This window comes from Tachyglossus aculeatus, chromosome 7, assembly GCF_015852505.1.
Source record: "Tachyglossus aculeatus isolate mTacAcu1 chromosome 7, mTacAcu1.pri, whole genome shotgun sequence".
Lineage (NCBI taxonomy): Eukaryota > Metazoa > Chordata > Mammalia > Monotremata > Tachyglossidae > Tachyglossus > Tachyglossus aculeatus.
This window is the reverse complement of record NC_052072.1, coordinates 53,086,388-53,110,801: the sequence shown is the minus strand read 5'-3', so window position 1 is coordinate 53,110,801 and position 24,414 is coordinate 53,086,388. Positions and strand designations below refer to the sequence as shown.

The 24,414-nt window shown below is 41.9% G+C and overlaps 1 protein-coding gene and 1 non-coding gene across 10 annotated transcripts in view; one reads left to right on the top strand and one right to left on the bottom strand.

The window, feature by feature from the left end:
* Positions 1-19,839: 19,839 nt before the first annotated feature.
* On the top strand, positions 19,840-19,977 carry LOC119931139. The gene has a single exon (XR_005451997.1). It is a non-coding gene; the product is annotated as a small nucleolar RNA SNORA7 (small nucleolar RNA).
* A 2,101-nt stretch (positions 19,978-22,078) lies between these two features.
* Positions 22,079-24,414, bottom strand: part of LOC119930482 (UDP-glucuronosyltransferase 1A1-like) — a 122,687-nt gene continuing 120,351 nt past the window's right edge. For all 9 annotated transcript variants that reach the window (XM_038748813.1, XM_038748811.1, XM_038748810.1 and 6 more), the window contains exon 5: positions 22,079-22,860. In XM_038748813.1, coding sequence (XP_038604741.1) covers positions 22,563-22,860 — 298 coding nt within the window. In that variant the 3' untranslated portion in view covers positions 22,079-22,562. The remainder of the gene's footprint in view (positions 22,861-24,414) is intronic.

Genomic DNA, 24,414 nt, shown 5'->3' with positions numbered 1-24,414 from the left:
GAATCTAGTCCTCTGATTCCCAGACCCATGCTCTTTCTACTAGGCCATCCTCCACAAAAACTAAAATCAGGGCAAAACCTAGTAATGCAATAAATCTGTTCAAATCTTTAAATTACCTCTCTGTTGGTTTTCTTGTTTACAAGAGATTTGATACAGACATATGGAAGCAATGTGGCCTAGCAGAAAGAGCACAGAACTGTGAGTCAGAAAACAGTACAACTTCCCTCCTGTGTGACCTTGGGCAAACCACTCACTTCTCTGTGCCTCAGTTTCCTCAGCTTCAAAATGAGAATTAAATACCTGTTATTCCTTCTCCTTAAACTGGTAGCCTCATCTGGGACAGGGACTGTATCTGATATTATTGCACTGTATCCACTCCAGCACTTAGTACAGTGATTGGCATATAGCAAGCATTTAACAAATACCACAATTATAATTACTATTATGATTATGTTCTCACCCCCCAGGAATGAAGACTAGCTTGCAAGGAATGTTGGAAGAAAGCAGGGAAGACTGATAAATGTGGATGGGTCCTATTAAGATTTGGCTGCTCCGAGTTTACTATCTGATTGGCTTTATAAAAAATTATTTACACTTGAGTATAAGCAAAACCTACTAGTTGGGTTAATATCAACCGAAGATCGGCATTTCTATATATATTTCTTTTTCATTTAAAAAAACAGTGAGAATTGAATTCCCTTCACAAAACTGAATTCACTTCACAACCATTTTCCCATTCACTTAGATATGCTGTCCATTTAAAGGCCTGTCACATCAAACTCTTTATAAGTGAGATGGCTAGGGCGGCTTTTCCACTTAAACAAGTCTGTCTTGTCCATCAGGGTGACCAAAGCAATGAATAAATAAGAGGAACATTCAGTAGAGGATGGAATTGAAAATGAGTAAATAAGAGCTTGGTAGAATGAGATGGATACAAAGCATTATGGAGCTACACTGTCTTAAAGGTTTATCCTCTAGAGTAAAAAAAAATCAATGCTCTCCTCTTCCTCCTCCTTCACTCCCCTACCAGTTGTTGAGTGAGTCTTATTACTGTTAATAATGCTACTAATAATAGTAATAATAATAATTGTAATTTTTTAATTCATTCATTTATTCAGTCATATTATTGAGCTCTTACTGTGTGCAGAGCACTGTACTGAGCACTTGTAAAGTACAATCCAGCAATGTAGAGAGACAATCCCTGCCCACATCAGGCTTACAGTCTAGAAAGGGGAGACATACATCAAAACAAGTAAACAGGCATTAATATAAATAAATAGAATTATAGATATGTACATATATACACAAGTGCTGTGGGGCAGGGTTGGGGGTAGAGCAAAGGGAGTGGTTGGGGTGATGTGGAGGGGAGGGGGGAGCTGAGGAAAAGGGGGGCTTAGTCTGGGAAGGCCTCTTGGAGGAGGTGAGCCTTGAGGGGGGGAAGCGTGATTGTTTGGCAGATTTGAGGAGGGAGGGCATTCCAGTCCAGAGATAGGTGTGGGCCAGGGGTTGTTGGTGGGACAGGCAAGAACGAAGCTCAGTGAGACGTTTAGCACCAGAGGAGCAGAGTGTGTGTTGGGATGTAGGAGAGAAGGGAGGTGAGGTAAGAAGGGGCAAGGTGATGGAGAGCTTTGAAGCCAGTAGTGAGGAGTTTTTGCTTGATATGGAAGTTGATCGGAAACCACTGGAGATTTTTGAGGAAGGGGGTGACATGCCCAGAACATTTCTGTAGAAAGATAATCCAGGTAGCAGAGTGAGGTATGGACTGAAGAGGGGAGAGAAAGGAGGTTGGGAGGTTACTATCTGCCAAGAACTGGGATGAACACAATGTAAGCAGGTTGGACGGAGCCCCTGTACTACATGGGATTCACATCTAAAGGGGAGGGAGTCATGTTTTGAATCCCCATTTTAGAGATGAGGAGATTGAGCCCCTGTACTACATGGGATTCATATCTAAAGGGGAGGGAGTCATGTTTTGAATCCCCATTTTAGAGATAAGGAGATTGAGACTCAGAAAAGTAAAGTAACTTGCCCAAGGCCATACAGTAGACAAGTGGCAGAGTCAAGATTTAAACCCAAGTCCATAGACTCCCAGGCCCCTGATCTTTCCACTAGGCCACGTTGTTTCTTCAAGAAGTGGAATTATTGAATGATGATGATAATGATGAAAATTATATTTGTTAAGCACTTACTATGTGCAAGGCACTATTCTAAGAGTTGGGTTGATACAAGATAATCGGGTTGGACACAGCCCCTGTCCCAAAAAGGGCTCACAGTCTTAATCTCCATTTTACATGTAAGGGAACTGAGGCAGTTAAGTGACTTGCCCAGGGTCATCCAGCAGACAAGTGGAAGAACAGAATCCAGGGGATAAGAACCCAGGTCCTTCTAGCTCCCAGGCCCACACTCTATCCACTAGACCACGCTGCTTCTCAAGAAACCTCCAAACATAGGTAAAGCTTTATCAGTTTAAGCCTAGAGGTGTTCTTCTCTGACATCAGAGGAACAGATCACTACCAAGTTTCAAAAAGTGTCTTTTTTTAGTGGTATTTAATAAGCACTTATGTGCCAGGCACCCTACTATGGGCTGGGGTAGGTACAAGCTAATCAATCAATCAATCAATCGCATTTATTGAGCGCTTACTGTTTGCAGAACACTGTACTAAGTGCTTGAGAAGTACAAGTTGGCAACATATAGAGGCAGTCCCTACCCAACAGTGGGCTCACAGTCTAGATCAGGTTGGAGATAGTCCATGCCCCACATGGGGCTCACAGTCTTAATCCCCATTTTACAGATGAGGAAACTGAGGCACAGAGAAGTGAAGTGACTTGCCTAAGGTCACAAAACAGGTACATGGCCGAGCCAGGATTAGAACCCAGGACCTTCTGAATCCCAGACCCATGCTCTATCCACTGGCCACACTGTTTCCGTGGTTCAATTCTAGGGAAAGGACCTTGGCTCCTCTACAAAGTCCCCTTTCCCACCCTCAAGGATTTCTCACTGTCTTGTAGAGTAGCTAGTTTCCCTTCAGTTTCCTCTCATTGAGAAGAGACAGTCAACTTTTCCAAGCATTCTAGGATTTTCCTATGGTCTTCTGGACCAGATCTTTTGGGTAAGTCCTGCCTGGAAATCAGGATCGGGATGGAGGTATATTTATGCTCACACCTTTCATCCTAAAGGACTGAGACATTTAATCCTTTGCTATACCCCATGTTTCTCTCTGGGTTTCCTTTTCTGGAGAAGGAAGGTGCTCTGCTCTGGGGAATTTTAACTAGATAGCCAGAGGATTTTTTCTTTTTTTTTTTTACGACATTCATTAAATGCTTACTATGTGCTGAGCTCTGTGTTAAGCTCTGGGGTAGATTGTAGGTGATCAGGTTGGACACAGTCCACGCCCTACATGGGGATCACAGTTCTGCGCCCCATTTCACAGATGAGCTAACTGAGGCCCAGAGAAGTTAAGTGACTTGCCTAAAGTCACACAGCAGACAAGTGGCAGAGCCAGGATTAGAACCCAAGTCCTTCTGACTCCCAGCCCCAGGCTCTATCCACTAGGCCATGCTGCTTGTCTTTGTGTGTGGTCTGTCCAGGCAGTGGGGGGGGCCCTTCAATTCCCCAGAGTAACCAGTGGCTAGTCTGATTTATGTCTTTTATAATGCCTTTCAGAGATGAGGGATCAGCTCATAGCTTCAGCAGAAAGGGACACTGGGGAGGGAGGGAAAGCTCCCTGTGGGAAGTCAAGTCACATCTGCCTTCTGGAGTGATGAACTGGTGCTCACTTCATAATAATAATAATAATAATAATAATAATAATAATAATAGTAATAACAATGACATTTATTAAGTGCTTCCTATATGCAAAGCACTGTTCTAAGCACTGGGGAAGTTTCAAGGTGATCAGGTTGTCCCATGGGGGGCTCACAATCCTAATCCCCATTTTCCAGATGAGGTAACTGAGGCACAGAGAAGTCAAGTGACTTGCCCAAAGTCACAAAGCTGACAACTGGCAGAGCCAGGATATGAACCCATGACCATCACTCTGGAGTTTGGGGACCAGACCTACTGCTGTGACCCAGCTCGGTGTGGTGTGTGCGGGTGTGGAAGGGTGGGGTTCGGGGAGAAGCCAGATCCTGGATCCTCCCAAAGGGGGTTTTCTCTTTACTTCACTAGAGGTACCCTCGGAATATACATTTGAAAACCATTTCACCTAGTGGAAGCTAAATAAATGCTGCCGCTATTACTACTACTACAGCTTCCACTACTACTACTACTATTATTTCTATAATGACATCACTATTATTATTATCATCATGATTATTAATAATAAATAATATTAATAGGATGGGAAAGACCTTTTCCTTCTCTCCTCTTCCTTCCGATGCTCAAGGTCACCCAGGAAACTAGCAGGGCCGCGGGGGATCATGTGCATTTTAGGAAGTGGAGAAAGGTATAGAATTGGAAGTTCTCACATGGTCCTTGTTACAGGGCATTAGTAGCCAGTTTATCTGAGTATCTGAGTGCTTTTCAGGGATTTGCCTCCCTCTTCCAATAGCTGACAAACAAGCTCCATTTGCACCAAAATGGGAACTCAGACCTGTGCAAATTTTCTCCACCTCCTCCTCCTCTCCTCATTTTGAAAACTTCCCACCTGGGAAGAGGAGAAACCGTGAGACTTTTTCATCTGCGGTTTTGATAGGCAGGACAGCCTTTCTCTGGACTCCTCAGTTTTCTCTTTGGAGGAGAGGATAGGTCCAGGGTGATGAGTAATCTGTTTTTACCCAGAGGAGTCCAGTATTTAGCTAGTCTGACTATCTGGTAAGGCTACAGCACCTGGTGCCTTTCTGTCTGGTATTTTTATAGTTGGGGCTGCTGACTCCTGTTTCATGGACCATAAACAGCCCTCGCAGATATCCCGGACAGCCCCCTTACCCGATCACTCATGCATTCATTCATTCGTATTTACTGAGTGCTTACTGTGGGCAGAGCAGCGTACTAAGCGCTTGGGAAGTACAAATTGACAACATACAGAGACGTTCCCTACCCAGTAACGGGCTCACAGTCTAGAAGATCACGTTGGCCTACTCACGACTTGGCTGAAGCTCATCCGAGTCTCCCCTTGCCCCCTCTTCCTAAACCTAGAGCATTTCTCTAGAGACCTCTTGACCCCAGCACTTGCTTCAGATCTTTTATGTCTTTTAATGGTTTTTGCTAAACTCATACTATGTGCCAGGCACTCTACTCAGTGCTGGGGTAGATACAAGTTAATCAGTTAGGACAGAGTCCGTGACCTACATGGGGCTCACAGTCTTAACACCTATTTTACAGATGAGGCACAGAAAAGTTAAGTGATTTGCCCAAGGTCACCAGCAGACAAGTGATCAAGCCAGGATTGGAACCCAGGTCTTTCTGACTCTGAGGCTTATGTTCTATTCATTAGGCCACACTGTTTCTCCAAACAGATGACTCCTAAGCCTACTTCAACTGTCCTGACTTCTCTGACATCTTGTGTTCATCTCTCCACAGATGTCCCACTGGCACCACAAGTTCAAAGTTTCTAAAACTGTACTCATCTTCCCTCACAAAATGTTTCCACCACACAGCTTTCCATCATTCTTAATAACACCACTATCCTCCATGTCTCTCAAGCCTAGGCATTATCCTTGACTTCTCTTTCTTTTTCAACTCCTTTTATTCCATCTGTCACCAAATCCAGTCTTTCTCCACAGGATTTCCAGACTCCATCCCTTCTTCTCCAAATGGCCACCATGCTGGTCTAGACATTTGCCACGTCATTGCATCAGCCACCTTGCTCATCTTCCCACCACTAGTCTCTCTCCTCTCCAGTCCATTCTTCAAGCTGCTGGTTGAATCATTTTCCCAGAATGTCATCGTACCATCTCACCATTCCTTAAAAACTTCCAGTGGCTGCCCAGTCTTCTCAGCAAAAATTGGAAACTCCTGACTGACTTTAAGTCACTCAATCAGCTCTCTCCCTCTGACTTATGCATGCAATTCTCTCACTACCCCAAGTTCATTCCTGTCAACTCAAAATGCTCACGCTACCTTGTTTTTGCCTCTCTTCTGACCTCTTGCTCACACTTTCTCCTGGCTAGAATTCCCTCCCCCTTCACATCGAGTAGGCCTCTGTTCTTTCCATTTTCAGAGTCCTTCTGAATTACCACCTCTGCTAAGAGGGCTTCTCTTACCAATTTATCTTCTCCCCAGTCTATCTGCCCCAATATTTATTGAGTAGGCACAAAGCACTAGATTAAATGCTTGGGAATATTAAAAAATAAATAAAAGATGTGCTCCCTGACTGTGAGAGGCATACAGCTTATTCATGACTACAGAAATTATAAAATAGAGTTGAAGTGAGAAAATTAATAAATACAAAACCAAATACATAGATGAATTTTACAGTGACTAATGGGTTGGCCAGACCAGAAAGCTGGAAGTTTAGCCATAACATGCCTCCTGGAGAATGTGTCTTTTAGAAAGGCTTGAAGAGATATGGTTTAACAGAGCTGAGTGTGTTGATTGCTCCAGATAAGGGGAAAGGGAAAACAAAGAGTAAGAGACAAGAGTCACAAGAAAATGCAGAAGAGATGACTTGTTTGTAGGAAGAGAAGAGAATGAGCTGGGGTGAAGCAGGAGAAGAATGCTAAGGAAGAAAGAGGCAACTGGTGGCAAGTCTTGAAGCCAAATGTCAGGCGTTTTTGTACAAGAAGCCACTGGTAGACTAGAAGGTTTCTAAGGAGGGAAGTGATTGCTGCCTTTAAAAAAGGAAATATTTATATTGAGAGAGACGGACACAGAGAGACAGAGAGAGATGGCATTTCCAAAGATGTTTTCTACGGTGAAAAATCAATTGGTTCGAAGTTCTTTCACTACCCCAGAAATCAGAATTCCACCTTCCCATGCTCAACATAAGATGGCCCAACTCCAAGGTTTTCCCTCTTGTCACCCCCAGGTATGTTCTCTATCCACTAGGCCATGCTGCTTCTCTAGACTTGGGTTCTAATCTTGACTCAACTACTTGTCTGCTGTGTGACAATGGGTAAGTCACTTCACTTTTCTGTGCCTAAGTTTTCTCAGATGTAAAATGGGGATTAAATCTTCTTCCCTTGGATTTAGAATGTGAGCACCCTGTGGGTCAAGAGCTGTGTCCAGACTGATTACCTCGTTTCAATCCCAGTGCCTGGCACATAGTTAGCCCTTAACAAGTACCATTTTTTTAATTAAAAAAACTACATATTTAAGGAGCACAATTATCTACCTATCATATATTTACTCTTTCTTCGTTCTCTCAATCATATTTATTGAGTGCTTACTCTGTGCAAAGCAATGTACTAAGCACTGCGCACTCTTCCTGATTACTGTAACATGAATCATCGTTCAAATGGGAGGATCTACTCCATGTTAAAGAAACAGTGAGTTGAGTCTCAGCTCTCCCTAAAAGTTTGGTTGCTTGAGTTGTTAGACAAGAAAATCCAGTATAGAAATTTCCTTAATAGCATCATCAGAGCCATCCGAAAATGAAGTTAGAAACTCACACTTCAGTCAAGGGGAAAAGCTGCAACATTAAAGGAAGCATACCCTCATTTTATTGCCAATTAAAAGTAGTGGAAAAGCAAACCAGAACATTGAGAGCACTCTCTCTCCCAGCAGAAGTTCCATTAGGCATCATCTGCAAACATAGAAGGTGCCTCCTGAAAGCTGAAGAAAAGAGCAATAAATTGACACATACGAAGATGTTGTGGTCTAAGGGAAAATCACTTACAGCCATCTTTCAAGACCATTTTAGAAATTCATTGACCCTAATCCTGCACAATTGGATCAGAGAGACCTTGTGCTTATAATAGCTGATTTTTTCCCTTTGATTTAGAAAAGTTGTGTATCTGGTAGAGTTGGCATTATCTCAAAGGTAAACTAATAGATCAAACTCATCAAGAACAATCTCTAGAAATAGAAAGGGCCCCTTTCACAGATGGTTGCTAAATACATTTGGGAATTCAAAATTGTTGGAACTAAAGCAATCAAAATATTCTAAATGTGTAATAATAAATAAATGGTAGGTCTTATATTGAAAAAAATACTCGCAAATTTGGGGATACTTATGGCATAGTGGATAGAGCAGGGGCCTAGGAGTCAGAAGGTCATGGATTCTAATCCTTACTCTGTCATTTGCTGTGTGACCTTGGGCAAGTCACTTCACTTCTCTGGACCTCAGTTACCTCATTTGTAAAACCATGATTGAGACTGTGAGTGCCACGTGGGACAAGGACTGTGTCCAACCCGATTTGTTTATATGCACCCCAGTGCTTAGTTCAGTGCCTGGTACATAGTAAGCATTTATCAAATGCCACAATTATTATTACTATTGTTACGATTATTATTTTTATCTTTATATCAGCAAAAATGTCTATAGCAGGGTAACAATGACTGTGCATCTAAAAAAAAGACAGGGAAAATGCTCTCCACAAACAAAATTGTCAGCAACTTTCAATTTCAATAGTTCAATAGGAAAACAAGGGGTGGGATCAGGATTAGAACCTAAGAATTTTCAGGATGTTTCTACTTGGATGTCCCACCAACATATCAAATTTAACAGGTCCAAAACCGAACTAACTCCTCAATTTCCCACCCAAACCCTGTCCACTTCCTGACTTTCCCATTATTGTGCAGAGCACCTCCACTCTCCCCTTCTCACAAGCCTGTAACCTTGGCATTATCCTCGACTTATCACTCTCATTCAACTCACATACTCAATCTGTCACCATATCGTTTCTGTTCTACCTTCACCACACTGCTGAAATCCACCTTTGCCTCTTTTCCAATAAATATGATTGATTGAATGAATGAATCCAAACCTACCTCACTGAGCAACCTCATTGATACAATCATTTATCTTACCCTACCTTGAGTACTATCCCTCTCAGCATTGCACCTGGAGGGTTTCCACTACTCTACCAGTCTCAACTATGGGAGGGTGAGTCAAGCAGAGGCCTACCCATTCTATTCCTAACTTGGACAGTGGATAATGAGTGGAAGGCAATCTGCTACGAGTCAAAATTCACCTGTGCTGGACAGCAGTGGCATGGGAGAGAGTCAAGGGTGGAGACTCAAGTTTACTGTGTGGAAGAAGGCAATGGTAAACCATTTCCATATTTTTACCAAGAAAACTCTATGGATACACTACGTGAATGATTGCAGATGGAAGTGGGGCATTCTGGGAGAGATGTGTCCATGGCATCCCTATGAGTCAGAGACAACTCGACAGCATAAAACAAGACTTTGACTACTGCATCAACCTCCTTTCTAATCTCCCTGTGACCAGTCTCTACCCACTCCAGGCCATACTTCGCTCTGCTGCCCAGATCCTTTTTCTACAAAACCATTGTAGCCTATGTTTCCCCACTCCTCAAAAACCTCCAGTGGTTGCCCATCCATTTCTGTACCAAACAAAAACTCATTCATTCATTCATTCAATCATATTTATTGAGCCCTTTCTGTGTGCAGAGCACTGTACTAAGAGCTTGGGAAGTACAAGTTGGCAACTCCTTATCATCAGTTTTAAAGCACTCAATCACCCTGCCCTCCCTACCCCCTCACCCCACATTTTACCTCACAAATTTCCTATTTCAACCAGGCACGTTCCCTTTACACCTCTAACACTAACCAATTCACTGTACCTTGATCTCATCTATCGGTCACTAACCCCTCTCTCCTCTCCCCTCTGTTCTGGAACTCCTTCTCCCTTTATATTTGACAGTCCATCACTCTCCCCCATTTCAAAGCATTATTAAAATCACATCTCCTCCAAGAGGTCTTTCCTATCTAAGCCCTCATTTCCCCTACCCCTTCTCCCTCTTGTATTGTCTTCCTGTCCTGCCTTTGCACTTGGAGTCCACCTTGAGCCCCACAACACTTGTGTAGAGATCCATCCTTTACTTTAACCTCTGTCTCCCCATCTAGCCTGTAAGCTCCTTGTCTGCAGGGAGTAAGTCTAACAACTCTATTATATTGTACTACCCCAGGTGCTTATTACACAGTAAGTGCTGAATAAATGTGATTGATTGATTAATAGTCAAGGTCTCCATTAAACTAGATTACATCCAAACACTCTGAGAATGTGAAACTGTTGGTATATATTTAACATTTAACATTTTCACATTCACAGGGTGTTTACATAGGTATTCATATTTGAAAATGGATGATAAGTGTACACATGAAATATATGTGGAAAAAATAATTTAAACAGTTTTTAAGAGCAGAAGTCAATGACAAGAACTAACTTAGAAGCAGTCACTTCAGTGGGTGATTTAAGCTAGAAGTTCTGCCTGACATGACTTTTTGGGATAGGTTTCTCAGCACCCTTGTGCTCAATAAACTGTTCTTAATTTTGGGGATTACACTACTGATGGTGAGATTTTATTTGTGCCTTAGAGTGAGACTGAGCATATGGAAATAAGACTGAAATTCCCTTCCTCATGGTTTGCATATCAAGATGGATCCTTGCTAAGCTAATGATTTAATCCAATACAGAGATCCTGTCTCTGTTTTGTAAAGTGCCCCTTGGTGTCCCAAACTAGGAAAACCCTTGGTCAAAGAGAACAACCCTCTGCTGACATCTTTTCTCAAGACCTGCTTGTCTCCTCCAGTAGTCTCCCAACAAGGATCAAGCATATGGCCCACTAATTGAATCCTCTTTGGGGGAACTAGTTAGAAGAGATCATAAACCAATACTTTAATTGGAAGAACCCAAACAACAAAAGATTCCTGGAAGCCTTGCATTTGCCTTGGGAGTTACAGATTGGCAAACAGCAGAATTATCATATACCATTCCGATAATCTAGTGCTATGTCACACTGTTTGTGACTATGCTTTATTAGGTCTTTAAATAATTTATTTTCTCCACCCAGCTTTCCTGCTCTCCCTATCATTTCCCATACAGTATATAATTGGGTATCCTGCTATGAGAGAGACAGAGAGAGAGACAGAGAGAGAGAGAGAGAGAGAGAGAGAGAGAAAGTGTTACATATTTGCCAGTAGGCCCTATAAACTTCCGTGGGGGAGGAGGAAACTGTAATTTTTAAGTCAAAAAGTATTTTAATATTTTTTCACATGAAATTGTTTAGATTAATGATCCAAAGTTCCCGATCATATTTCTCTCTATTTCAATTTTCACTTTGCAAACCATACAGCCACATTTCAATAGCATAATCATTCCATCAGGTTTGCTGAACTGTACTTCCCAAGTGCTCAATACAGTGCTCTGCACACAGTAAGAACTCAATAAATACGATTGAATGAATACATGAATGACTGAGGTAGTTTAGAAGTGAACTCACTACAGTATGGTAAAATCTCACTTGCAAAAGAACATTTTTTTTTATTAACCAAAGAGTGTCATTAAGCAAGTCTCCAAGGGGGGCAAAATGATAAATCCACCCCATATCTATCTTTCCTTCGAATTTGAGGATAATTCTACTGATCCAGAGATTTTATCAGTGAGTACAATTATGTCTAAGAAGATCAGTGTGGGGCTGATGAATGTCTTCTGTATTGTGGGTGTGTAGAGATCATCTTTTGCTACACTTTTATATTTATTACCCCCAGCATCTTTTGCTGTTGTTCCTCTGCATTGTTCTTCCCAAAACCTTTGCTCCAAGACAATTGTCCCTTCTCTGCTGCATATATCAAGCAATCTGCTTCTGCCATTGTTTCACATGTTACCACTGCTCTGCTTCCTTGCTTGAGATATGACCTCACTGGTCCTTAAAAAATTTCTTCTGTGTGTCATGAATCTGAGAACCAGCTATTCATAATCATCTGCTTGTCTGTTTATATAGGTGCTACCCAAGCACTAAGTTTGAACCTTATTGCATCTTGTGTTGAAACAACATGACCTGATGACATCACGCAATATGCCGGTGACATTGTCACATTTTGTCCTACTTGCATTATGGCATGATATAATAATAATAATAATAATAATAATAATAATAATAATAATAATAATAATAATAATAATGGCATTTGTTAAGCAGTTACTATGTACAAAGCACTGTTTAAAGCACTGGGGAGGTTACAAGGTGATCAGGTTGCCTCACGGGGAGCTCACAATCTTAACCCCCATTTTACAGATGAGGGAACTGAGGCCAAGAGAAGTTAAGTGACTTGCCCAAAGTCACACAGCTGACAATTGGCAGAGCTGGGATTTGAACCCATGATCTCTGACTCCAAAGCCCGGGCTCTTTCCACTAAGCCAGGAGCTACATTTTGATCTCCCACTGTCACCTCGAGTTTGGCTGAAGTCATTTCTGCTTGTAATGATGAGCATGGCTGTGTAGAGTAGGTTGACAAGGATTGGCCCTGGTTCACATCCCTGCTTTACTGTTAATGATGGGGAAAGGGTCTGACAAGGCCACTCTGATTTTGACACTGTGATCTAAGTTCAGTACAGTACAATACAGTACAACAGTCAGATAAACTACAGGATGGACAAATTGCCAATAGAGAGACTCTAGAGATGCATCTATTTTCAGTAGCAAAGTAAAGACTGCGGGGAAACAGACTGGATAAAATTCTGCTGGTAATGGAGGTTACATGAGTATCCCAATCTATATTATTTTCTAATCATTTTGGATAGAAGATTATGCTACTAGGCACACTCCAGAAATATATGTGGGAAGGAGGAGGCTCCCAGACAAAATGTAGTGAGAATTTTTCATAAAATATTGAACAGAACTATTCCATCAGACATACAAGTGTGAGGGAACAGAAATGCTAACATTCATTTCCAGATTAGGTTGGAAAGATTGAAGGTGGGGGAAAGGATAAGAGGGATGGGCATCCCAGTGGAGACTTTGTATAGCTAACAGACAAGAAAGACTCGATTGTGTCTTTTCAGATCTACTCAGAAAATATCAGCCTTGTTGGGGACCTAGGATGGACAAGGCTGGGAGTCCAGTTGGAGCAGCTTAGCTTCTACAGGTGAAAACCTTGGGAGACTACACCTAATTGCCTCACAGAGTTTGTGCCTATATGTGGGTGTTGGAAGGTGGTGTAGACTGGAGGTGAAAATGTTAGCAGAAGAGTAGGTGTGAGGGTGGGGACCAATTACTTCAGGTGAAATGTGGAAACTACAGGACTAGAATTTCAAAAAGAAAGATAGAAAATTCCCAATGTTAATCATAGGATACATTTATGGTAAAACAAGCTTGGGATGCTTAATTGGTGAGGATTATAATGATGGTGATGATAATGATGATGATTAGGTATCATGAAAAAGGGAGATGACTCTTTCATGTTGGGCTAATTGACTGCCATTTGATCCATTTAGAGGTGACTTTAAAAATCATAGTTTTTGCAAAGGACCAAGATTCCTTGAACCTGATAATAATAATAATAACAATGATGACTGAAATAAAAACATACAGCGGTTAGGACAAGATGCTCCTTTTTAGAAATTCTGGATCAGAGTAACTTGTGAAACCTTTGACAAGAAACTGATAAATCATGAGATTTAAAGGTGGAACAATTAGAACTGATGCTAGAAAAAAACATCAGCTCCAGTGCTTTTCTAAGGAAGGTAAGAAAAAAGTTAGTAGATGAGTCAATTAACCTGGTATCTCTATTATTCACGCATAATAGAGGAGTTTTTCTGGGAACATTTCAGAGAAAGGTGTCCTAAGTCCTGATAGACCAATGAATAATGGGATGATTAAAAATAGGTCATACCAAATCAATCTAATTGCCTTCTATTTTTAATGCAAATTCTTCTCATCGATTTTTAAAATGGATATCCCATTATATCACATTAACCATGACCCTAAAAGAGTACTGTGATTACATAAGTCCTAGTCAAAAGATTAAAAAGAGCCATTTTCCATCCCATGAAACTCATGCATAATCATACAGAAAGGATTTATGTACCTACTTTTATCAGGAAATGATATTCTAGGTAACAATTGGTCCATAAGGTATAGTAATGACCACTGGCTAGTGGTATCATTAGTGCCATTAGTTTCACCGCTTTACTTATTAGGTATTAGGTCTGGGTGTTCCAACATCCAGGCCCTAGTGGATTATAGCAACACGTGGGATCAACTCTCAGTTTTCAGAGAATTTATTCAAGGGAGAAGGGGTTTACCCTTAACCAAAAAAAGTCCAGTTTCTGTGTCCCCACCAACTAGCTCTAGCTTTAACATACAGACTCCCAACTCCTGGTTCTTATTGGTCCAAGAGCCTATTCAGACCCATTTTCCTCCATCCACTTCCCATCCCCCTGCCCCCGTGCCCCCCCCCCAAAAAAGCACCCAGAATTTCCTTCATGATTTCTCATTTTCTTTTCCTTCCTCCTGGGGGAGAAGGTGTCCCCACTGTCTCCTGTCCAATCACCCTTCCTTCTGACTTTCCCATCACTGTAGATAGACAATACCATCATCTCTCCTGTCTCCCAAGCCTGTAATCTTGACTTTATCCTTCACTCATCTCTCTCATCTCTCTAGAAGCAACGTAGCTTAGTGGATTGAGCACAGGCTTGGAAATCAGAGATCGTGGGTTCTAATTCTGTCTCTGCCTCTTGTCAGTTGCATGACTCTGGGCAAGTCACTTAACTTCTCTGTCCCTCAGTTACCTCATCTGTAAAATGGGGATGAAGACTATGAGCCCCATGAGGGACAACCTGATTACCTTGTATCTATCCCTGTGCTTAGGACAGTGCTTGGCTCATAGTAAGCACTTTACAAATACCATCATCATCATTATTATTGTTCAACCCAAATATTCAATCTATCACTAAATCTTGCCAGTTCAATCTTCATAGCATCACTGAAATCTTCCCTTTCCTCTCCATCCAAACTGCTGCCATGTTAATCCAAGACCTTATCCTATCCCACCATGATTACTGCATCAGGCTCCTTGCTAAACTCACCATCTTCTGTCTCTTCCCCACTCCATTCCATACTTCACTTTGATGCCTGGATTATTTTTCTACAAAAACATTCATTCCATGTCTCTCAGTTCCTCAAGAACTCCAACAGTAGCCCATCCACGTTGCCCCATCCTACCTCACATTGCTGCTCTCCTACTATAAAACTTTCCACATACTTCGCTTCTCTAATGCCAACCTACTCTCTTTACCTCGATCTCATTCATCTCACCACCAACCTCTCAGCCACATCCTCCTTCTGGCCTGAAACATCTTCATATCTGACAGACATTTACTCTCCCCAACTTCAAAGCCTCATTGAAGGAACATCTCCTTCAAGATGCCTTCCCTGACTACCTTCTTTCACGGCCTTTGTGTCATCTTAATTGGATCTCTTTATTCACCACCTCCCTCCCTCAGCCCCACAGTGCTTCATTCATTCATTCAATTATATTTATTGAGTGCTTACTGTGAGCAGAGCACTGGATTAAGCACTTGGGTAGTACAAGTCGGCAACACATAGAGACCGCCCCGACTCAACAACAGGCTCACAGTCTAGAAGGGGGAGACAGACAACAAAACAAAATGTAGACAGGTGTCAAAATTGTCAGAATAAATAGAATTATAGCTATATGCACATCATTAACAAAATAAATAGAATAGTAAATATGTACAAGTAAAATAGAGTAATAAATCTGTACAAATATATTCAAGTGCTGTGGGGAGGGGAAGGAGGTAGGGCAGAGAGGGAATGGGGAGGAGGAGAGGAAAAAGGGGGCTCAGTCTGGGAAGGCCTTCTGGAGGAGGTGAGCTCTTAGTAGGGCTTTGAAGGGAGGAAGACAGCTAGTTTGGCGGATGTGTGGAGAGAGGTCATTCCAGGCCAGGGTAAGGACGTGGGCCGAGGGTTGGCGGCAGAACAGGTGAGAACGAGGCACAGTGAGGAGGTAAGCGGCAGGGGAGTGGAGGGAGTGGACTGGGTTGTAGAAGGAAAGAAGGGAGGTGAGGTAGGAGGGGGCGAGGTGATGGAGAGCCCTGAAGCCAAGACTGAGGAGTACATGCTTATGTACATACATGTAATTTATTTATTTATATTAATTTCTTCCTCCTCTGCTGGACTGTAAGCTCATTGTGAGCAGGGGATGTGTCTGTTATATTGTTATATTGGACTCTCCCAAGCACTAGTACAGTGTTCTGCCCACAGTAAGCACTCAGTAAATATGACTGATTGATTGATTCTGTTTTCCAGGTTGCAGAGCAATTAAATAATCAATCAAACATGGTTGCTGCGCACCTATAGTATGCAGCCACTGCACTAGACTGTGAGCCCGTTTTCTAGACTGTGAGCCCATTGCTGGGTAAGGACCATCTCTATATGTTGCCAACTTGCACTTCCCAAGTACACTGCTCTGCACACAGTAAGTGCTCAATAAATACAATTGAATGAATGAATGAATAAACTCTAGAGAGCTTAGTATTCAATAAAGTAGACTTAATCCCTGGCCTAGAGGGAGAAAGGCAGATGTAAATTAGCTACAAGCTTAAGTGGGAGCAGGAAGGAAAATATATATAACCAAAAGTAGCCAAAGTAAGGGAGAATGAGTACACGAGTAAGTGAATTTGTAATAACCAACTTTGTTGAATTTTGCTTTCACACACTCTTAGTACAGTGCTCAATAAATACCACTGATCGATTGAAATACTGTAAGTTCCTCTAGACTACAAGCTCACCCTGGACGGGGAACATGTCTGCTGTATTGTACTCTCCCAAGTACTTAGTACAGTGCTCTGCACACAGAAAGTGCTCAATAAATATGATTGATTGATTGATTGAGGTTGGTTCCTCTGATGTTCCTACCTCTATCCTCTTCCTTCTCCAGTCCATACTTCACTCCGCTGTCCATTGTTGCTTTAACCTATGTCAAGTCACTTTGAAGTTTCCTTGCACAATCATATATATTAACTTTTTTGGTAGAGCTGCTTTCAGAACTTCGATATTCTCTTCTTCTACCTTTTGGGTCGATCTGACATCGTGGATGAACTTAACAGTTTTCCACTTACAGATCCATGAAGTAGTGCTTAGAAGAGTGCTTGGAACATAGTAAGTATTTAACAAGTGCCACTATAATTAAATATTACAAAATGTGGTGAGAGAATTTTGTTGCTCTCAAAATGTGTTGTCTTTTTCTTGATCATGAATGTCCATCCTGTGATGACAGTGGTTAATGACACCTTCAAAAAACTGCTGTTCTCTGGCTTTCCTCTGTCTTACATGCCCCTTGGCCCATCTTGCTCCCATTAACCAGTAGCATCAACAAATATATTTCTCATTCTATTTGGTAGACAATAATAATGTCTCTTGCATGTATAAGCTCTTTGAGGGTAGAGGCTGTGTCTTTTATTAACATTGTACTCTCTTAGATACCTACAACAATGCTCTGCATCTAGAAGACACTCAGTAAATACAATTGATGAATGAATGAGTTAATTAATTGATTAAGGACATCAGTTGAGAAAGCTTTCATATTACAGGTTGGGATATCAATTACAGAATTACTTTTAGTCAAATCCTGAGTTCACCCTTAAGTCGGAGGTATTTATTAGCCAAAACTTAGACTCCACCCATTTCCTGGGCTTATATCAAAAATGATATCTCTTTGGGGAGTCAGTCAGTCAATATCACTGACCACCTACTGTGAGCAGAACACCTCCCTAGGCAATTGAGAGAGTGCAAAACATTTGAGAATAGTCAAAGATGTGGCCCCTGCCTTCAGGAATCTTATAATCTAATGGGAGAGACAAGTAGACACAAATGATAGCATCAATCCAAATATCAATTTTCTCCTATATCGCAGTTTGCAACCTCAATTGTTTCCACCAAAATGTAGTGCAAAGTGAAAGAGCATTAAACAGTTAAACCTTCCCATATGAAATATTGCAAAATGTATTAATGCATTCCCAAAGTCAAAAAAATGGATGAACATGGTGTAAATGCATTCATTCTTTCAATCATATTTATTGAGCACTTACTGTGTGCAGAGCAAATGATGATAAAATCTAATAAATATAGTTATGGGTCAAGTGGAAATATAATGATAATGAATTAGACTGGAATATAGCAGTGCATGATTTTAGCGTCTCCCAGAAAATTGGAATATAGAGCCTTGTTGCCTGGGATTCACATTACTTCTTCCTGAGCCAACCTGGGGGTCTTGACTCACACGGCTGGCAGGGAGATAGGGAAGCGGCAATAAGGCATTTATTTTATACAGATTGCAGGAGAGAGGGCAAGGGAATTGGGGTAGGGGGAAGTGTTTAAGCCTAAGTAAACTTTAGTTTTACTGCAACTACAAAGTGTTATCTTGAAGAGAGTGTGCTATATGAAATATAGGTACTAACATTCCAGTAGCACTATTGAAAAGAACATTCATTCGATCGTATTTATTGAGCGCTTACTTTGTGCAGAGCACTGCACTAAGTGCTTGGGAAAGTACAATACAACTATAAATAAGACACATTCCCAGAGACCATTCGTTGTGAGGATGGGAGTCCACACTCTCCAACATCAACACTGATCTCCTCTTTATCAAATCTAAAGAACTCTATCCTAATCTTTGTATACCTCTTGCCTGTCTTGACCCTGAGAACTACTCCTTTCTCCTCTAAATGCTATCTAACCTTGGTTTAACTGACTCTGTTATCTTCTGGTCTTCCTTCTACCATTCTGACTACTTCTCAGTCCCATTCTCTGGCGCTTCCTCCACATCTCATTCCCTCCAAGCTGTTCTGAGCCCCCTTCTCTTCTCAATTTATGCATTCCTTTAGGGAGTTTCAACTACCACCCCTCAAATCTGCCTCACTAGCCCTGACTTCTCACAATTTTTTAATGGTATTTCTTAAATGCTTACAATGTTTCAGGCACTGAACTAATTGCTGGGGTAAATTCAAGTTAATCCAGTTGGACACAGTCACTCATTCATTCAATCATATTTATTGAGTGCTTACTGTGTGCAGAGCATTGTACTAAGCAGTCCGTGGCACAGTCTTAATTCCCATTTGACAGATGACAGAAGTGAAATGACTTGTCCAAGGTCACAGAGCAGGCAAGTGGCAGAGTCAGTATTAAAACCCAGGTACTTCTGACTCCCAAGCCCATTCTCTATCCACTAGGCTACACTGAGTCTCAGTCCTTACTATGTGAACAATATTTAATATACCTATCCCCTTCTTCTTTCTCCTATCTGTAAACTTTTTTCAATGTGTCTCCCCTCTTAGAAGCTTTCAGAGGATGCTATTGTGTCCACTGACTAATTCACTCTCCCTAGTGCTGTAGTTTAGTGTTGTCCACAATAGGTACTCATAAAAACTATTGATTGACTGATTGATGATTCCATGAGGAGGTGGGGTTTTATTGGGGCTCTGAAGACAACGCGAACTGTGGTACTGTGGATTTGAAGGGGAATTCCAGGTGAAGCTATCAGAGACAGAAAATCTGTGATCTGGGTACAGTTTGAAGGTGTCCTTAAGAGGAACAAAGGGGGATGGAAGTCAAGTAATATTTTTTCAATGATATCAATTGCAACACTATTTCCAGAAGACCCTCACATTCTATGGCCTGCCTTTGACCACATCCCTCTAGAACACTAAGGGTTCAATAATAATTCCCCTCATGCTTAGAACCTATTTTGGTATCATCCCATCCTAGGTACATTTATTAATCTCATGCTCCTTTGAGAGCTTTTTGTTGAGCCTCATTCACAGTCACACCACACTCAGGTAGGAGTTGGGCTCTTGTAGATGTTACTGCAAATTACAAAAACAGAAAATTCAAATTTGTGTCAGTGACTGATCTTTGGGGAATGGCAGAGAGTCTGGCCTTATGCCAATTTTTATTAGGCAAGCTTTTACTACCCTCTCAGGGTCACACCTGGAGAATTTCCAGTACTCTACCAGTCTTAGCTACGGGAGGGAGAGTCAAACAGAGACATACCCACTCCATTCCTAGGTTGGCCAGTGGCTAGCGAGTGGAAGACAATCTGCTACAAGTCAAAACTCACCCGTGCTGGGCAGCAGCAGCGTGGGAGAGAGTCAAGGGTGGAGACCCAAATTTTCTGCACGGAAGGAGGAAATGGTAAACCATTTCCGAATTTTTACCAAGAAAACTCTGTGGATACACTACCAGAATGGTTGCAGATGGAGAGCGGGGCATACTAGGAGAGATGTGTCCGTAGTGTCGCTGTGCATCAGAAATGACTCGACGGCTTAAGACTAGAAGCTTTTACTGCAGTTGCAACAATGCCTGCCATCCCAATACTACTGTGATTAAAATATTTAATGATGAAACTCATGAAACACTTAAAGAAAGAAAAATTAGGAGTAGGGCCAATTTTAAATCAGAATTGCAAGTTTATACTGACATCTGGTGTCAGGTCAGTGAGTAGCCAAACTAACCAGAACTCTTCATCCACTGTTACATGGGTATTAAAATTTGGTTGTCCTTTGAGTTCAAAGATGATGCTGTTTATGACCAGATTTTATCACTGTGGGCAGGTGTGACATCAAATTATGGCTAATAGTGGAGGTGCTGCTTGAAGACAATTACGCTAGTTCTGATCTTCAGCTTCTGTTATGGAAGTGTTCAAGGTATGTTACTTGGTCTGAGGTTTACTTAAAGGTGTCACTAAAGGTATGTAATTTGCTTCTGGAAACCTTTTGTTATCGAGGGAATCGTGGATTAGCCAGGCACACTGCTGTTGCATACATCTGAACTGTCCCCTTTGCTGGACTATAGGTAAGATTTACCTTGCAAACTGTGGCACAATCAGTGTTGGTAGAGAGATGAAGGCTTCGCACTGAGGAAAATTTTTGGACCCAAATTGGACCTGACCAGAAAGGGTGCAGCGTGGCTCAGCAGAAAGAACACAGGCTTTGGAATCAGAGGTTATAGGTTCAAATTCCCGCTCTGCCTCTGTGTGACCTTGGACAAGTCACTTAACTTCTCTAAGCCTCAGTTACCCCATCTGTAAAATGGGGATTAAGACTGTGAGCCTCACGTGGGACACCTTGATCACCTTGTACCCCTCCAGCGCTTAGAACAGTGCTCTGCACATAGTAAGTGCTCAATAAATGCCATCATTATTATTATTATTATTTTTGGACCTGACCAGAAAGGGTGCTGATGGACCCTGATTAATGAATTTCACTTCAGCTTTGACCTGTAATCCAGATGGAAAGGGCCATGTTCAAATATAGTATTGGCCTGTACTCTAGATCCCCAAACCATCTCCCAGTATTCATTCACTCATTCAATCGTATTTATTGAGCGCTTACTGTGTGTGGACCACTGTATTAAGCACTTTGGAAGTACAAGTTGGCAACATATAGAGATGGTCCCTACCCAGCAGTGGGCTCACAGTCTAGAAGGGGGAGACAGATAACAAAACAAAACATATTAACAAAATAAAATAAATAGAATAAATATGTACAAGTAAAATAGAGTAATAAATATGTACAGACATATATACATATGTTTATGTATGTATACATATATATATATATATATACACATATGCTTACATACAGGTGCTTTGGGGAGGGGAGGGAGGAAAGGCAGGGGGATGGGGAGGGGGAGGAGGGGGAGAGGAAGGAGGGGGCTTGGTCTGGGAAGGCCTCCTGGAGGAGGTGAGCTCTCAGGGACAAAGAGAGCTAGCTTGGAGGATGTGGAGAGGGAGGGCATTCCAGGCCAGGGGGATGATGTGGGCCAGGGGTCAACGGCAGGACAGGTGAGAACGAGGCACATTGAGGAGATTAGCAGCAGAGGAGAGGAGGGTGCAGGCTGGGTTGTAGAAGGAGAGAAGGGAGATGAGGTAGGAGGGGGCGAGGTGATGGACAGCCTTGAAGCTGAGGATGAAGAGTTTTTGCCTGTTGTGTAGGTTGATTGGTAGCCACTGGAGATTTTCGAGGAGGGAAGTAACATGCCAAGAGCATTTCTGCACAGAGACGATCCGGGCAGCGGTGTGAAGTATGGATTGAATTGGGGAGAGACAGGAGGATGGGAGATCAGAGAGGAAGCTGATGCAGTAATCCAGTAGCATCTTTTCACACCACTGAGAGAACATTCATAATCCACCCTCAAAAAAGGACATACATTCAGAAATTTGGTATGGATTTATTTGAGTGCAAACTGTACAACTTTACACATTAGCCCGTCACGGTCCAAGAACAAGAGCAAAATCTGCTACTTTGGAGAAGAAAACTCACTCTCTCATGGAGGGCAGGAAATGTGTCTGTTATATTGTTGTACTGTACTTTCCCAAGTGCTTAGTACAGTGCTCTGTACACAGTAAGCACTCAATAAATATGACTATCAGTCCTCATTAAAGATTCATTGGAAACCCTGATTATAGTTTAGGGTGTCTTAATTTTTTTTTACTAGTTAAGACACAAAGCAGAAGATCCGATCTTCTTCTTTAAAATTGAGCGTATTCCCTCCCAACATTAAGTGCAGTGCTCTGCACACAGTAAGCGCTTAATAAATGCTATTACTACTGCTTCACCAAGTGTGTGTCCAGGTGTGCCAGTGTGAACAGAAACTTTCATTTTCTGCCTGGTCTATGAATGAGATGGAACCTCTCATTGCGACTTGCTTTTCTGGGATTTCTTAGCTTTCCCTTTCTTCTGGAAGCATTTCCTGAAGCAAAACATACAAGACTTAAAGAAGATGAAGAAGACACTCAGCACAATGGCCAGGAGAAAAGCGATCACATCCAAGGAGTGATACTGGAACCAGTTGAGATCGTGGGCAGCGGGGCGCAAATGTGGGGCTCCTTTATGCTTCATCACAAATTCCACCCAATGCACGGCAAGGTCAAGAGGCTCCACAGGTCGGTCTTTGTGAAGAGCCGAAAGACGCATGATGTTCTCTTTGTAGCTGAAAGTGCCCCAACAAGAACAATCCATGTGAATCCAGGGAAATGAACAAGAAGACCTCATGTACCTATTGGGTAATTTATTTCTTTATTTTAATGTCTTTCCCCTCCTTTACAGTGTAAGCTCATTGTGGGCCAGGAATGTATCCGTTACATTGTTATACTGTAGAGAAGCAGCTTAGCCTAGTGGATAGCGCATGAGCCTGGGAATCAGAACGTCATGGGTTCTAATTCTGTCTCCCCCCTCTAGACTGTGAGCCTGTTGTTGGGTAGGGACCATATCTATATGTTGCCAACTTGTACTTCCCAAGCGCTTAGTACAGTGCTATGCACACAGTAAACAATAAATACGATTGAATGAATGAATGAATGAATGAATAATTCTGGCTCTTCCATTTGTCAGCTATCTGACCTTAGGCAAGTCATTTCTCTTCTCTGTGCCTCAGTTACTTCATCTGTAAAATGGGGATTAAGACTGAGCACCCCATGTGGGACATGGACTGTATCCAACCCTATTTGCTTGTATTCCCCCACAGAGCTTAGTTCAGTGCCTGTCACATAGTAAGCGCATAACAAATACCACAATTACTATTACTCTCCCAAGTGCTTAGTACAGTGTTTTACACAGTAAGTGCTCAATAAATACGATTGACTGTCTGAAACATTGCTGAATGTTTTTCTGTAATTAACTCTGGCAGTTAGGCAGGGTTGTAAAGAAACATACTTTGTCCGTGGGACGATTTTCCCTATTTTGTTGTCATAGCTTTCTAGTGAAATTATCTCAAATAACTGAGTTAACTTTCTGAATTCCAGTAGAAACTGTGACAGGATCTGCAAACAGCAGGCTAGCTGATCTAGATTCCTCTTGTGTCAGGGAAAATTATTTTAGAGGCATACTCTACTCTGCCTGGGCTGTTATTTTACTGTGAAATGCTGGTTTCCATCTATGCCTGGGGCAGGAATGCTGATAGTTCAGCTCAGCCGTAGATGGCATTAAACCCCTGGTTGGAGGAAGGATCCAGCAGAATTAATGAAGATGACTGATAGAAAGGGAGAGTAAAAAATGCTCCAAAATTTTAGGTTCTTTCAAAGAAATTTTTGAACCAGAGTGAACCGGAGAACTGAGAAGTATTGCTAACCACTGGAATTGAAGAGGAGGATGAGAGAAGCAGTGTGGCTTAGTGGAAAGAGCTAGGGCCTGGAGTTCTATCCACAGGTCCGTCACTTGCCTACTGTGTGACCTTAGATAAGTCACTTAACTTCTCTGGGCCTCAATTTCCTCATCTCTAAAATGAGGATTCAATATCCCTTCTCCCTCCGAAGCCCTATGTAGGGCAGGGTCTGTGTCTGACCTGATAATATTGCATTTACCCTAGAGTTTAGCCCAGTGGTTGGCACAGAATAAGCCCTTAACAAATACCACTATAATTATTCAGTGAATCATTTTATTTTTTCTAGGATACTAAGGCTGGTGTTATAGTCATTCATTCAATCACATTTACTGAGCACTTACCGTGAGCAACGCACTGTACTAAATGCTTGGGAGAATACACTAT